At 38.9% G+C, this 16941-nt stretch overlaps 1 protein-coding gene across 1 annotated transcript in view; it reads left to right on the top strand.

Annotated features, from left to right (window-relative positions):
* kalrna (kalirin RhoGEF kinase a) overlaps window positions 1-16941 on the top strand; it is a 322593-nt gene that overhangs the window by 136166 nt on the left and 169486 nt on the right. The window contains 1 exon segment of the mRNA XM_067443216.1: window positions 6253-6483. Within this exon segment, the coding sequence (XP_067299317.1) occupies window positions 6253-6483 (231 nt within the window).

Below are 16941 nucleotides of genomic sequence, written 5' to 3'. Positions count from 1 at the left end.
TTAGCTGAACAGCCTATCATTTTTTGCACCTCTTTATAGGTTTTCCCCTCTCTAATCAACTTTTTAATTAAAGTACGCTGTTCTTCTGAACAATGTCTTGAACGACCCATTTTCCTCAGCTTTCAAATGCATGTTCAACAAGTGTTGGCTTCATCCTTAAATAGAGGCCACCTGATTCACACCTGTTTCTTCACAAAATTGATGACCTCAGTGATTGAATGCCACACTGCTATTTTTTTGAACACACCCCTTTCAACTAATTCAACTAATTGCCCAATTGCACAGCCTTAAGAGCATGCATATCATGAATGCTGGGTCTCATTTGTTTTCTGAGAATCTACTGAACCTACTGGTAACTTGTTTGCCACGTAGCAATAAAAAATATACTAAAAACCTTGATTATTCTGGTTAGTCACATTGTACTGCTATTATTTTGAACAAGACTGTATATGGTGAAAAACAACGGTCCTAGTACAGAGCCATGCGGCACTCCATATTGATTTTCATTTACCTCCAGCGATGGGAATAACAGCGTTATAGATAAACGGCATTACTAACGGCATACATTTTTTCAGTAACGAGTAATCAAACAAATTACTGTTTCCCCCGAGAGAGATAGCGACCAGGTCCAGGAGTCAGAGCGACGGCATGTCCAATGACTTCAGAGGTAGCTTTCGCAAACTGGAAGTATAAGCACTAGGGCTGTGTATTGCCAAGACTCTGGCGATACAATACGTATCACGATACAGGGGTTACGATGCGATATATTGCAATATATTGCGATATTGTAAGAGAGGCAATATATTGCGATATTTCTTTTTTGTGTTTTTGTTTTTTATAATTTAAAAGAATAAAGAAAACAACCATAAGCCTAAAACACGAGACAAAGTATTTTATTTAATTAATATAGCCTAATTTATATCACTAATCATATGCAATGTGCAATCTAAGTTGAGGGAAATGTAAAGTTACTGCAGGATTCTTTGTGTAAATGTTTTAAAGGTTCACAGTATAGCAGTGGCTATTTAACAACAGAAAGTGCAGTCCATTTCATGACTGTTTGTTTTATATTTAACACAGTAGCCCCGATCACACAGAACGCGTTTTTGCAGCGAGAGGCGCCTTTTTTGAATGGATTTCGTTTGGCAGAGAGCGTTATGCGCGCTGCTTATGTGCCCTGGGCGCTTCGCGTTTAAACCGCTTGCTGCGCCTCGCGTTTTTGAAGGAGCGCTCCGAGTGCATGAAGTTGAAAAAAAGTCCACTCTGAGCGGAAAAGCGTGCAACATCATCGTGCTTATTTTCTGTTGTCCAATCGAATGAATGAAGCGGCAGGCCTTCCGTTGTGTTGACCGTTACATTGATTTGACTGACAGTACAGGTGATTCGGGGGTTGCCTAGAAACATTAAAGCGCACTGCTCATTTCTAAATGAAAAAACGCCGACCAAAAAAGGGAGTGCAGTGCGCCTCGTGTTTTCGAACCTGAAAAACGCGTTCTGTGTGATCGGACCCTAAAGCTGTTTTCTATAAAGCAGTCTATTGTATAAAGTGCTATTTCAAGTAACGTTACTGAACTGCAGAGCTGGTGCATCCATATCCACATCGCAATTATCTTTCGTTCTCCTGCCACCGCTGTCAGTTTTGGAGTGTGTTTATTTTGTTACTGAGAGGAAAACGTGCAGGACATTCTATCGAAACACTTCTCAGCAGCGCGGGTGACGTCAGGATGGTAAGCGAGCTCTCTGTTTCAATGTGTTTCCTGAGTATTAGATTATAACCTGGCCTATTTTGCAAACAAAATGATTCTTGTCGATTTCCTTAGTGGCTTCTTTATAGCTGAAGCCAACATGAGTCCACACTTCAGCTCTGTAGACTGCAAGAGCGGAATAATGCTATCGTCTTGAGAGCTGGGTTTGCTAATGTAAACACTAGTGATGCACACACTCTTACCTTGCGCTTCTCCGGCTCCGCGTCAGTTATACGTTCTGAGATAACACTGCCATCTAGCGGTTGGGTGTTATACAGTCTGTGGTTTAAACCGAACACAAAGCCACGAATCTTGGAAGTAAATATATAAATATCGATACAGCGTTTTTGAGAATCGATACAGTATCGCCAAACATAATATCGCGATATTCACGTGTATCGATATTTTCTTACACCCCTAATAAGCACTTCTTTTCCCTCGCTGAGGTGAAAGGTAAAAATGTTTATGTAATGTGCAACTTTTGCCCAGGAAGAGTCTCTCCATGAAGGTGAACGCAAAGGATAATGTGAGCTCCGCTACCAAAGGAGGGGACAGAGCAATGACATTAAAGCAACCAAAACTAGGTTTCTATCCACCAAAAACTCTTATCACCTTGACAGAATTTAACAAAATAATATCTAGATATATAGTTGAGGACATGCTGCCGTTGTCAGCAGTTGAGTTTTTCCTGGCAATCATTGCGATCATACCCGCAAGAGAGAGAGTGGATAAGCCCGCCATACAAACAAGACTTGAAAGCACTTCTTGATAATCTATTTACTTTTGTGAGGAAAAGTATTCCGTATCAGTATTCAGTAAAAGTATTCAGTACTGCAGTATTATTATTATTTTATATTTTTGGTAGACTTTTCTTAATGGTGCACTATGTAGTATTTTTGCAGTAAAATATCCAAAAACCACTAGGCCAGTGTTATATATTTTGTTCAGTTAAGTTCCTACAATATCCCAGATGTTTCCAACTATTTGTAAATTGTGAGAAAATTCCTATTTTTACTAAGGACCGGGACGTTTCAGCATTGCGTTTGAGGGAGTCTCTTGTCAATTGCGTCATATCTGCGCTACCCTCGGTTTCAGCTTTTATTTGGCAGGAGCGTTTTACTCTTAGCAGTGTGAACAAGTGAACGCACGGAGTAACGTCATAACATCATTTTAAACACACTTAAATGTATCTAATATGATAAACAGAGCTGCATTACCTCAAAATCATAACCGGAAGAGCGGATCAGTGCAGGCGCCCGGCGACTGTGTCCCGTCCCGTCATAATAAAAGTCCCGGTATTCGCGAGGCGGGTATTTGTTTAACAATCGCTCCAGCAGCTGTGCTCAGGTCCATAACACTCGGTCCTGCTCTGCTTTACACTACAGTAACGTTAATAACCGCATGCATGAACATGATTTCTGGCCGAGTCCTATTTTCCACCGGCTGTGATGAGGAGACCACATGTCCCAAGATGCTGCGCTCAAACTTTGCGTCATCAAACTACGCCTTTGTTTTGAATAGGCGCCCTCCAGTGGACGGAAAGTTGCATAGTGCACCTTTAAGGAGCATCATTTATTTTTAGATTTATTTGACGGCCAGTTGGGTGAAATTAATATTACAGTTCTAAACAATCTATTTTGTTTAATTGTTCCACTATATTACTGATATTTACAATAATGTATTGAATTTGATATAGGTGTCCCCACATTGTCCCACAGCAACATTAAAATAGTGTGGATTAGTGTACAGGGTTTTATAATAATAATTTATTCTATTTAGTGTCCATTTCATTCTTTTAAAATTTAATATTGGGGGCATCCAGGTTATTTGACATATTTGAACATTTAAAGGTGCACTATGGAACTTTCCGTCCACTGGAGGGCGCCTATTCAAAACAAAGGCGTAGTTTGATGATGCAACGTGTGAGCGCAGCATCTTGGGAGATTCGGTCTTCTCATCACAGCCGGTGGAAAATAGGACTCGGGCAGAAATCACGTTCATGCATGCGGTTATTAACGTTACTGTAGTCTAAAGCAGAGCAGGACCGAGTGTTGTGGAGCTGAGCAAAGCTGCTGGAGCGATTGTTAAACAAATACCCGCCTCACGAATACCGGGACTTTTATTATGAAGGGACGGGAGACAGTCGCCGGTCGCCTGCACTGATCAGCTCTTCCGGTTATGATTATGAGGTAATGGAGCTCTGTTTATCATATTAGATACATTTAAGTGTGTTTAAAATGATGTTATGACGTTACTCCGTGCGTTCACTTGTTCACACTGCTAAGAGTAAAGCGCTCCTGCCAAATAAAAGCCGAAACCGAGGGTAACGCAGATATGACGCAATTGACAGGCGACTCCCTCAAATGCAATGCTGAAACGTCCCTGTCCTTAGTTAAAATCGCAATTTTCTCACAATTTACAAATAGTTGGAAACATCTGGGATATTGTAAGAACTCAACTGAACAAAATATATAACACTGGCCTAGTGGTTTTTGGATATTTTACTGCAAAAATACTACATAGTGCACCTTTAAAAAAAGTGTAACACGTAACTTGACCAACACTGGCAATAAATATCGAAAGTTATGTACAAGCACTTGTCTGATCTACTCATTTCAACTGACTTGTGAAAACTGGTAAAAATAAATTATATGATTTTTAGCAACTTTTTTTTTTTTCTACAGTAATGCAAATGGTTACTTTCCCTGGTTACGAGTTACTTTTATTATAGAGTAATTCAGTTACTAACTATTTTTTGGAACAAGTAGTGAGTAACTATAACTAATTACTTTTTTAAAGTAACATTCCCAACACTGTTTACCTTTTCATTTACTGCCACAAATTGATGATGGTCAGATGTCAGTGTGAATTGAACCATGGCAATGCAATTCCACTTATGCCAATTTAATTTCCAAACCTATTCAAAATAATGTAGGGGTTTGATAGTGTCAAATGCAAAGCTATGGTTCATTAACATAATAAGAGAGATGCAGTCATGATGATAAAAGCAAGTCATTTGTAACTCTAGTGAGAGCAGTCTCAGTGCAATGATACATCCTAAATCCTGACTGGAAATCCTTACAGATACCTTTTTTCACTAAGAAGGAACATAGTTGTGAGAATACTGCCTTTTCTAGTATTTCTTGACAGAAAAAGGAGATTTCTGTCTAGGATCTCTTGGATATTTTAACCAAGTTAACTTCATCAGGTGATGATCGTGCCTGAATGGCAAGTCTCTGTGCTTATGTTACATAATCAACCTACAGCTGTACTAATGTTGTTTGAACTGGAACAAATTAGTGATCTGGCCCTAATTATTCTTAAGACACAACAGGAAAACAATGCCACAATGTTATTGTACTACTTTCATTCACAGATCTCCACCCCTGATACTCAGAATGAAAAAGTATCCCTATGTTTCCTAGCCCTTTCAGTCGTTTGCCCATGACTCTGTTTAAAGATCTGACATTAGAGATGCGTTCTGTTGTAGATCTTGTTTAAAGCATGGAAACAAGTCATATTGACTGCAGTTCACAATACAACATAACACTAATCAAATATATTGTAGGTCTAGATATCGGTTTCTATCACAGACGCCTTATGTGACCTAATTTAGATCAAATGAACAGTGCCTGTTCATGCGTATAAGTAATACTAAAGTTTAAAAACCCTGAACATGAGCAGCAGTAGTAGTTATACTTATCTCATTAGAAATTACTAATCACTTCAGGAATGAGAGGATGAATGAAATGAACTATGTGCTGGGCTGGATATGTTACATGTACTTACTATACTAATAGCTACATGCAACTAATCCCAAACCAACCATAATCTTAACCCTATGGGAAGTACATGTTGTTACTTAATATTACTCAGTACTTACATGTATAATTACAGTGTAACAAATACACCTTAAAATATCAAATATGTTATTCTGGAAAACTTGCCGTGGTTATTTTTATTCCATCATTTTGATTGAATTGGTTTTAATGTCTGTTTGGTCAAAATTATTATAAATATTGCAGTTTTAAGCCATTTCAGAAAAATACACTACCATTTGGGGTCGGTAAAATTTGTAAATGTTTTTGAAATAAATAATTTATGCTCACCAAAGCTGCTTTTATTTAACAAAAATACAGTAAAATATTTTTAAATATTACAATTTAACAGTTTTATATTTTAATATATTTTAAACTGTAATTAATTTCTGCGATCCAAGCTGAATTTTCAGCATCATTACTCCAGTCTTCAGTCTCACATGATCCTTCAGAAAACATTCCAATATGATGGTTTGGTGCTCAAGAAAAGTGTCTTTTTATTATCAACTGTTTTTAAATAAACCGGGTTTTCAGGGTTCCTTGATTATTCAAAAGAACAGCATTTATTTGAAACAGAAATATCTTGTCACATTACAAAGGTCTTTCCTGTTACCCTTCATCAATTTAATGCTAAATAAAAGTTGAATTAAAAAACAATCTTATTGACACCTCTCTCTCTCTGTCTGCAGGTGAGTCAGGATGGTAAGGCTTTGCTTGACGTTCTTCAGCGGCCGTTGAGTCCGGGTAACTCCGAGTCCCTGACTGCAACAGCGAACTACTCCAAAGCCGTGCACTGTATTCTGGACGTGGTCCATGAGGTCCTGCATCACCAGAGACGTCTGGAGAGCATCTGGCAGCACCGTAAAGTCCGTCTGCATCAGAGACTGCAGCTCTGTGTCTTCCAGCAGGACGTCCAACAGGTAGATAAATGTTCACATATGTCTCCACTCTCTCAGGCTCTCTTACTGACAGAGTGTTCCTAACAAGTTGCCTACTGAGACAGCATATACTGTATACACGTCACTTTACCGTGGTACTTTTATACGGGTAACAAGGCATCAAATGAAATAGTTTTCATGTTGTTTTATTTTCTTAGATGTGCTTCTTTTCTTTAGATGTGCAGAATGAGGACAATTGTCAACAGTTCACCATAAATTCAGTGTTGTACGGTTTATATAAACAGCATGTTGTTGTTTTTTTGGAGTGTTTTTTAATGTTGGATATGTGCCCAGAGGAGCAGTTAATATCTCTCCATTACCCCCTTTCAGCGGGTCTGTGGCAGCTCTGGGCCTGGATTCAGCTCTAGTTTATCAGGCCGGGGTCAGCCCTGAAAAACAGCCAACAGACCCGGCCAAATCAAGATCTGAACCCGAACCAAAGAGCTGAAGAGCTACAAGGCCAAATCGAGTCCAAACGGGGGCTGGATTCAGACCAGCCACAGGCCAAACACAGGGCAGAGTACAATAAAACGCATTACCGTCAACAATAACAGTGACATTATTCAACTCCTGTGTCAGTTTCAGTGATGGTGAACATATTGGTTGTTTATAGTCCTCTCGATTCTCTCTTCTAAATGTCTGTCTACAAAGTGAGAAACTTTGTGTATTTGTAGTGCACTCCAAATCTTAAAAGTACATTTTAAAATACTGTACTTGTTGATAATGGAATATTAATGAAATAAAAATCCACTTATTTGAATAGTCCACTTTCATGACTATATTAGTTAACACGCCTTTAGAAAGTGCACTTTGTAAAATCAAAATAAACGTTTTACTTTAAAGTGCATTTTAAATCAATATGTTTTAATAATCTGCTGGTGTGCTTTAAATAAGTACACTTATTTTGACTAACATACTAAACTACTTGATTGTAAATTTAGCTGTGGTGTGTTATTGAATATTACATTTAGGGCCCTATTTAACGATCTGAGCGCATGGTCTGAAGTGCAGGTGCGTGCGTGAGCATTTTCGAAAAAACATTTTTTGAACACTTTTGCTAGTTTAACGACAGAAAAATGGTCGGTGCGCCAGGCGCATGATCCAAAAAGGTTGTACCTCGTCTCTTAATGAGTCATGGGTGTGTTTTGGGCGTAACGTGCAATAAACCAATCAGAGTCTCATCTCACATTCCCTTTAAAAGCCAGTTGCACTGTCGCTATGGCGGATTCGCTATTTACATGGTGGAATTTGTAATTAATTCATATATTACTAACGCAGCCTTTAAATAACACCAAAAATACTTTTTCAGTAGGTGAATGGCGTTTGACGTTTTTTATGGGGGTAATATTGTTGCTTTATTCCAAACAAATATATTGTTATCCACAAATAAATGTAAAGCGATTCACAAAAAATAAATAATTTCACAAATCAATAGAATGAGATCGACAAATATATGCAGGAGTTTCACAAAAATGAATTAGATTCACAAATAAATACAATGACATTTGTGAGTAACAAAAAAATCCACACATGTCAAAAACACACAACTCTGCCTTGCATAAGTTGCATTCATTTGTGAATCGCTTCCTGTGCATTTGTGGATCTCGTCTTGCGCATTTGTGGATCGCAGCACAGCACGTGGATTTTGAAACATTTCTAGCGTCTAGACTCAATAATAATCCACAAATACGTAGACACCCACCGTCTACTTAAGCCATTCAGATAATGTCTATATTATAATCATATATTGTTATCCAAATCATAACTGATTGTAATCCTGATGGTGGAATATGAATGTGCTTTGTAGCTTTATAGGGACAATTATTTAATTTATCTCTTGCATTAATGAGTGTTTAGAGTTGATTTGACCTACTGATTGGTTAAAGAATCACTCACAGATTTTCTGATATGCGTGAAAGTCAATCTCTGATTGGAGGAGTTAGATTTCACCCTCCAAACACTGATCAGGTGGATGAAATAGAGCATGCTAAACTCTTTAAGCACAAACATACGGCTCTGATAAACTTGGATCATTGATTTGAATGAGATATCAACATACTGAATGTTTTCTGGGAGAAAGGTTGTTATTATTACCCATATTTGGTGATGTTAGTTTGCCTTACCCTGAAATGTTTGCAATTCTTGAGTAATGGAGGGTGAGATGTGGCCAAACGTCTTTAAGTGTGTAGTTAAATACAGGTAATGAGTAGGTTGAGTTATTTAGAGTAAATGAACAGACCTCCCACACTCATACACGCCATATTTGTGTTCATTACAAGTTACAAGGAAATGTTCACCCAAAAATGAGAACGTGCTTCCTGAAAATGTCCTTTTTGAAGCTTGACAGCACCTATGCCAATTCACTGTCAACATTCGGTTGAAAGTACATCTCTTTTATCCCACATAAGAGGAATGCTCATTTCTGGGTGAGCTATTTATTTAAAAACGCTCTTGTGCCTGTCTACATTTAACACACCGTTCCCTAGAGCTCTTTATATGAGCTGTGCCTCAATCTGTGGCAGTCAGACACCCTTTTTGATAAGATCAGAGCAGTTCTGCATCGTTATCTTTGCTTTTGTCTGGGCTTAGTGGTGAATTGGTTGTGGTCAGCAGTGAGTCATGGGGTTATCAGCAGAGTACACAAGTGGTCTTGACTTGTCGGTAAATGAGGGTTGTGAGTCACGGTGGGGGGACACTGGCGGAGGTGTGAGAGACAGCCTCTTTTATACACAGCAGATTACCATTCAATGCAGTTAAAGTTCTGTACCAGTCTGACATTACACATCTAAGAGTCTGTTTTTCACACAGACATTTTCGTTTTCCCGTGTTTGTCTGGTAAAGGTCAAAATGGTTCCTTGACATTTATTTTAGACCAGTGTGTGAGATTTTATTTTAGACATTCAGTTGCAATTAGAGAGACCCCAAGTGTCAAAAACAGAACTGAGAAAGCTGAAGGCTTAAATACATAGTGGAAATGATTAACAAAACAAGAAACAGGTGTGTAGCTAATCAGAAACCATAGCTGTGTCTCATTTCAGAAGGCTGCGTCCTCCGGAGGTCGCATTTGAAGGCTGCATACGTCATAAGGCCGTCTCATTTAAAAAAAAGTGAGAAGGACACTCCAGATGCAACCTTCCAATGCGTCCTTCTTTCACAGGATTCGGAGTGTGCATGATGTGTAGCCTTCGCGGCTGGAGATAACCCACAATTCTTTGCGTCGCCATTAACAACCGTTATATATATTTTTTATATTATATGAAAAAACGGCACCACCGCCAGATATACATGCGAGCGTAGGTGTGGTGTTTAAATGTAAGTAGATTAAGCTTGTTTTTTAAGCTCTATTACCTCAAACAGATAGTTGTGGTAAACAGGATTACAACTTTTTAGTGCTTTTTAAACATATAGAACAGTACATTGCTGTCAAGGCAAGAAACATTTCATAGTCATTTTCAAGTTATAAATAATTTTCATTCATATAACTGGCGTGAGAGCACAACGAGGCTGAACGTGTTGGCATAGCAACTTGATACTTCCTGTCTGTGTGTCCTACGAAGGACGTCTTGTTTAGTTCTGATTGAGGACACTCTGTATACTGCATCCTACACAGGACGTGTCCTCCGGAGGACACAGCCTTCAAAATGTAACGAAATGAGACACAGCTATCATGAATTAGAACACAGGCAAAACGGCGACTAAAAATCCATGACTAGAAACTAAACCTAACAAGATGATGAAAATAAACAAGACATGACTGTGACATTACAACCCCCTACCTGCCCTAAAAGTGCGTTCTTGCACTGCAAACGTTATACCAAACTGTGAAGGGAGAGAGGGAGGGAAGGAGGACAAGAAGAGGAGAAGAAGCAGGCAGAAGGAGATACCAATGAGAAGATGACCAGAGAGGAGGTGGTGGGAGGAACCAGGGAGGAGATGATGCGAGGAGCCAGAGTGGAGACAGGATGGCAGCAAGAGGATGAGCCAGAGCAAAATTCGGATGAAGGCCCACAGTGGAACCGATGGTGGGAGGAGCCATGGTGGAGAGGCCAGAAAGGACCAGTGAGACAACCGACTGAGGTAGAGCTGGTGGAAGTGGAAAAGCAGGTGGAGGCCACGTCTAAGCCACAGGTGGGCATGCCCGAAATGGATTTGTGGGCTTGGCAGAAAAGGGCAGAGACGGTGGAAGGACAATGGTGAAACCAGAGGGAAGGAGAAGCCTGGCAGAGCCAGAAAGGTGGATGGTTGAGGTACAGCCGATGACTGGAGCCAGAGGGATAAGGGAGCCCAGCGGAGCATGAAGGATGACAGACCATGGTTCAGCTGATGGAGCCGATGAGTCTGAGGGGCGATGTGGAACCTGGAGCTTGTAGGTTTGAGGAGAAGCTGAGGGATCCTGAAAGGACTCAGGTACTGGATGGCTTTGGCAGAGAAGGAGGGAGAGGGATGCTCGATAGAAAGTGAAGGAGACTTGGAGCTGGGCAGAGGCAATGGTAAAGAGCAAACACCTCTTTATCCGGTCATCCAACACCAATTCCATCTTAGTTTACACACCTTGGCAATCGGAGTGTAGGCAGGGCTCCAATTCATCCCCTCGAACTCCACTAATATCCTCTCTGTGATGGTTGCTGTTGCACACACCTGTCCAGACTCTGCGCTGGGCTCAGGCTCCGAGACTATAATAGCCTCTGGTGATCCCTTGGGCTCTGGATTCATGGCAGACTCGGGCTTCAAGTCTGTGGCAGGATCTGGCTATTCCTGGCGATGTCCTCAGCAGCGAGGCAGACGGTCAAAGGTGAATCACACTGCACCAGCACCCACTCCACATACTCGGTGAAGCTCCCTCAAGGATCATCTACAGGCAAGCATGCCTTCGATTGCTCGCTGAGGCCGGTGTTATAGAACACACAATGGAGCGGTCGGGGTAGTGGGTAAGGCAAGACGAAAGATGCATCATGCAGGATAACATATAATGATAATATTTATTAAACAGAGAGAGTGAGAACACTACACACATCAAATATATATCATAACATGGAAACCATAAGTGAGAAAACTGAAGGCTTAAATACACAGAAGGAATGATCAACAGAACAAAAAACAGGTGTTTAACTAATAAGAAATCATTAAAGCTAATTAAAGTTTCTGCCAAATAAATAAAAATCACTCAAAATAAATGTAATCAAGATAATTCTTAATTAAAAGATTAATCAAATATGAATACAGCGATTACACTATTAAGAATATATCATTCTAAACCAAGTCTTTCCTTTTCCTTTTATTCATCATCTTGGACATCCTTATTTGTCCCGTCCCCTTAAGCAGCAGAAATTGTAATAGCATTTCTGACTGTTTATGAAACACTCAGTTTATTATGCATTTTCCTTGATTATTTCTTGTACTTGATTATTATCATTAGTTTGATTTGTTGAGGTTCTTTATGTAAACACTCATTACAAAGCATAGTCAATAGTTATGAACACACATCACAGAATTTTTGAGTTAAACATCTTGCAAATCACAATGGCCGATAGTCAAACACAAATGCCTGATTGCTATTGAGTTGATTTATTTGGCCAAACAGGTGTTTGGATTGAGTGGATGTAACCTGTGCCATCTGTGAACTCCAGATTGGGAGCAGCCGTATCTTCTGATGGACTGATCACGCAGGGCTATATTTATCTCATCAGCCTCTGGTAATGTGCGTGTGAAAGAAGGAAGCTGTTTTTAGAACATGCAGTGGATGCTTTAATCAATGTAGCAGAAACAAGAACTCATTGACGCAATTGTTTGCATGTTTGATTATCTTTGTATCACTTGCAAACACGCAAGTGTAGCAGATACCATGATTGTAAGCAGAAAAAGGTGGTCAAATGCTTGGTGTTTGTTTTATTTTAAAAAATCTATTAAAATACAGATATGTATTGGTTCATTATTTAACCCTATTAGGACAAGCGCTTCTGATGTTGTTATAACCTAAATATACACCTGTAGGAAAGAAAAATGTAATGTTTCTCCTTATACAGCACTGAGAACAAATGGAGACTTTTACTCAGGTCTCTGTTTATTCTCTGGTTAAAATACCTCCCTAAATGAACATGCTTCCTATAGACTTCAGGAGAAAATGTTTCTGTAAAGTATAGTATATGCTTTAGATGCTATAACTGGTCACCTTTTCAAGGTTTTCGTATGCATTTTAACAACAAATATTAAATGTATTATTTGAATAAATATGCAGTTTTCAACATGATGTTTAAACACGTTGTTGAATACATTTAGCATCACATTGCACAAAGCAGACTTGTAGACATTTTATTCAAATACACTTTAGGGACAATTTTAAATAAAGTACCATCTTATTTATTAAATGAGATTATTATGTGCAACACCTGGGATACAAGGGGAGGCTCTTTCAAAGTTGTATTATGAAACTGAGACATATTCAAAAAGTTTCTAATTAAATAAAAATGCATTTAATATTTAGGTAACACTTTACTTCTACAGCATTTACTGATCTTACTCTATATTAATTTAAAAATGTACTAATACATTATTAGAATGTGTTTTATGTTATGTAATTACAAACCCGATTCCAAAAAATTGGGACACTGTACAAATTGTGAATAAAAAAGAATGTAAGAATTTACAAATCTCATAAACTAGTATTTTATTTACAACTATTTACAACTTTTATTTAAAAAAATATAGATAACATATCAAATGTTGAAAGAGAGACATTTTTAAATGTCAATTGGCTCATTTTGGATTTCATGAGAGCTACACATTCCAAAAAAGCTGGGAAAGATAGCAATAAGAGGCCGCAAAAGTTAAATGTACATATAAAGAACAGCTGGAGCACTAATTTGCAACTTATTAGGCCAATTGGCAACATGATTGGGTATAAAAAGTGCCTCTCAGAGTCAGTGGCGGCTCTAAACAAATTTGATTGGGGGGGGCAATGGGGGGGTCCTGGTCATTTCAATGGGGGGTCTCATGAAAACCAACAAAAAATACAGTGGACACAGCTAATAACTGCATATTACGGCTACTAAACAACAAAAACAACACAACATATCAGCTACTTTGTTTTAAATTTGCAGTTTGCAAACAATATGCTCAAACTTGAATCCCCATAGCCACACCAATGTCAGAGAAAACAAAAATTTTAGCACCAAGCTATAACTTTAGCGTATCAGTTTGCGGGTTTGTTGCAGCGCCTTGAACGCAACGAAGCAATGCAAAGCAACGTTCATAGCGTGGCGCAGTAATTCTTATGTTTATATTTTTTTAGGGCTGTCAATCGATTAAATATTTAATCGCAATTTAATCGCACATTCTTATCAGTTCTAAATGTACCTTAAATGAACATGTTTCAAGTTTTTAATACTCTAATCAACATGGGTATGGAGAAAAATGCATGCTTTATGCAAATGTATGTTTATTATAAACCATACTCGGAGCATGAAGAATAGACATGTACCAAAGGTCACAGATGATTTTCAAAGAACTTGTTCATGTTTCTTAAGCCAACAATTCAGAATAAGCACTGATTTCTCTCATTTAAAGAATATATAAAGGGAGTTTTTACACTGGCAGTTTAATTCAGAACACGGCACAGTTCAAAAGCTGTAATGCGGACCTGTGAGCACACCATATTCCACAAGTAGGAATATAGTGTGACCCCTTTAAGAGATGCGCGTTCCTGCCGGTATTTTGTGTGTGCGCTGAGCTGTGTCGCAGTGAGAGAAACATGGACTCGGGAGCACTCTTGTCCAGAAAAGTAACCTGCTGCTTGTTCGTTTTAGCCGATTGTAATGTATTTAGTTCAATAAAACACATGTAATGTAAGTAGTGATGATGGTGTTAATGATTTACCTCAGATATTAGCGAGAGTGAGCTTCATGCATCGTGCTCGGACTGCAGAGAATGTTTTTTTGTGAAAAAACACTTTTCTTTCAACCTGCGGAGCCTAATAAAAGTTAAGCAGAAAATATGATAGCTTATGAAGGCAATAACTGTGCTTGTTTCAGAGTAATGTTAATGTTAACCCTTTTCTTCCCCTATTAATGTTTGCTGCAGCATCCTTTGCGTCTAGCTGATCTAAATTTCTCTAATACGGGCCACGGATCAAAAAGAAAATGCAATGGCAATGTTAATCGCGCGTTTATATTATTGTTCTGCGTAGTTTGAAGATAAACATTTTTAAATCTTTATCACGGATATATATATAGTCTATTTTTTTTTTATCAGGAAGAGGGTGGGTGGGGGGTCAAATGGGGGGTCAAGGCGTTTTTTAGGAGGGTCTTGAGACCCCCCAAGACCCCCCCCTGGCGCCGCCGCTGCTCAGAGTGGCAGTGTCTCTCAGAAGTCAAGATGGGCAGAGGATCACCAATTCCCCCAATGCTGCGGCGAAAATTGTATAGCAATATCAGAAAGGAGTTTCTCAGAGAAAAACTGCAAAGAGTTTGAAGTTATCATCATCTGGAACAATCTGGAACAATCTCTGTGCGTAAGGGTCAAGGCCGGAAAACTATACTGAGCGCTCGTGATCTTCGGGCCCTTAGACGGCACTGCATCACATACAGGAATGCTACTGTAATGGAAATCACAACATGGGCTCAGGAATACTTCCAGAAAACATTGTCGGTGAACACAATCCACCGTGCCATTTTGCTGTTGCCGGCTAAAATTCTATAGGTCTAAAAATAAGTCATATTAACATGATCCAGAAGCACAGGCATTTCCTCTGGAACAAGGCTCATTTAAAACGGACTGTGGCAAAGTGGAAAACTGTTCTGTGGTCAGACGAATCAAAATTTGAAGTTCTTTTTGGAGAACTAGGACGCCATGTCATCCGGACTAAAGAGGACAAGGACAACCCAAGTTGCACCCAAGAAGAACCCAAGAAGGATCTGGGTACTGAAATGGCCAGCCTACAGTCCAGATCTTTCACCCATAGAAAACATTTGGCACATCATAAAGAGGAAGATGTGACAAAGAAGACCTAAGACAGTTGAGCAACTAGAAGCCTGTATTAGACAAGAATGGGACAACTTTCTTATTCCTAAATTTGAGCAACTTGTCTCCTCAGTCCCTAGACATTTGCAGATAGTTATAAAAAGAAGAGGGGATGCCACACAGTGGTAAACATGGCCTTGTTCCCAACTTTTTTGATATCTGTTGATGCCATTATTTTCCCCTTAAAATGATACAATTTCTCAGTTTAAACATTTGATCCATGTTGTATTGTGAATAAAATACTGAAGTTTGAAACTTCCACATCATTGCATTCTGTTTTTATTCACAATTTGTACAGTGTCCCAACTTTTTGTAAGCGGGTTTGTAAGAATTAATAGTTGTATTTTGATCAACTAATTTTAGCAGTGTTAATAATATGTATTGCTCTTTGTTATTTAATTTTAGTTTCATTACGTTAACTAATAGAAGCTTTTTATAAAATGTTACCAATATTTTGAATATGGTTTTCATGAAGGGGCAGTAAAAACATGATGTTATGTCACCTGCCCATTTCTTTTTATATTTTTATTTCTATGTTTGTTTTAAGGAATTTGGGGAGAAATATACATGACACCTTGAGTTGACACCTAAATGAATCAAAACTAACAAATGGATTAAAGGTAGGGTAGGTAATAAAAAAATTATTCACACCCAGGTAGCAATCAATAATATACGTTTTTTTCCCCCATCTTTTGTGGACGTCTCAGGACCACGACATCTTCATCCAATCTTTGCATTCGATCCAAAAAAAAAGATGTCCTACCTAACTGTCAACGTATATTTCCATACATCCGCGCACCTGCTTGTGCAGACATCACCCGTTTCATGCTATGCAGAGTAGAAGACGACAGTCACACAGCACCACAAACAAACAGCAGCCGCCTTTTACAGTTCCGACTGAACCAAAACAATGAGCTTATGCTTCATTCACACCACTTGCGTGTCTATGACAACACCATCAACGGCCAAATAAATCTGCAGTAGTCAGGTGGTACAACTAGAGCTCTGTAAGTTGTTTATGTTCATTATTATTGCGTTTTAAATTTAATCATCATGTGTTTTGAAGGAGGCATGGCTTTGGAGATGCTCTGAAGGAAGGGTGGGATCTTATGCTTCCAAAGCTAGCTTGCTATTGCTAGCCTCTCCAAAATTACCTACCCTACGTTTAGGTTTCCTGAGCTATGAAAGAGCAACCTCTGAACATTTCCTGGTTCTGTATATATAAATATATGCACAAATACAAGCACATAGGAACATATGGGAGTTTGTTCTGCATGTTTTCAACATTTTCTCAGTGTTTAGCTTGAGCTTGCGTCATCATTGCTGGATTTCTAGTGTTTGATTGTGTTGTCGAAGTCACATTTCACATCTGTCTAATCTAAAGATGTTGCTGGAGGAATGTTATTTGCAACAGTGTCCCAGGGG

This window comes from Pseudorasbora parva, chromosome 5, assembly GCF_024679245.1.
Source record: "Pseudorasbora parva isolate DD20220531a chromosome 5, ASM2467924v1, whole genome shotgun sequence".
Classification (NCBI taxonomy): domain Eukaryota; kingdom Metazoa; phylum Chordata; class Actinopteri; order Cypriniformes; family Gobionidae; genus Pseudorasbora; species Pseudorasbora parva.
The sequence above is the reverse complement of the archived record's forward strand: the minus strand, read 5'-3'. Positions and strand labels throughout refer to the sequence as shown.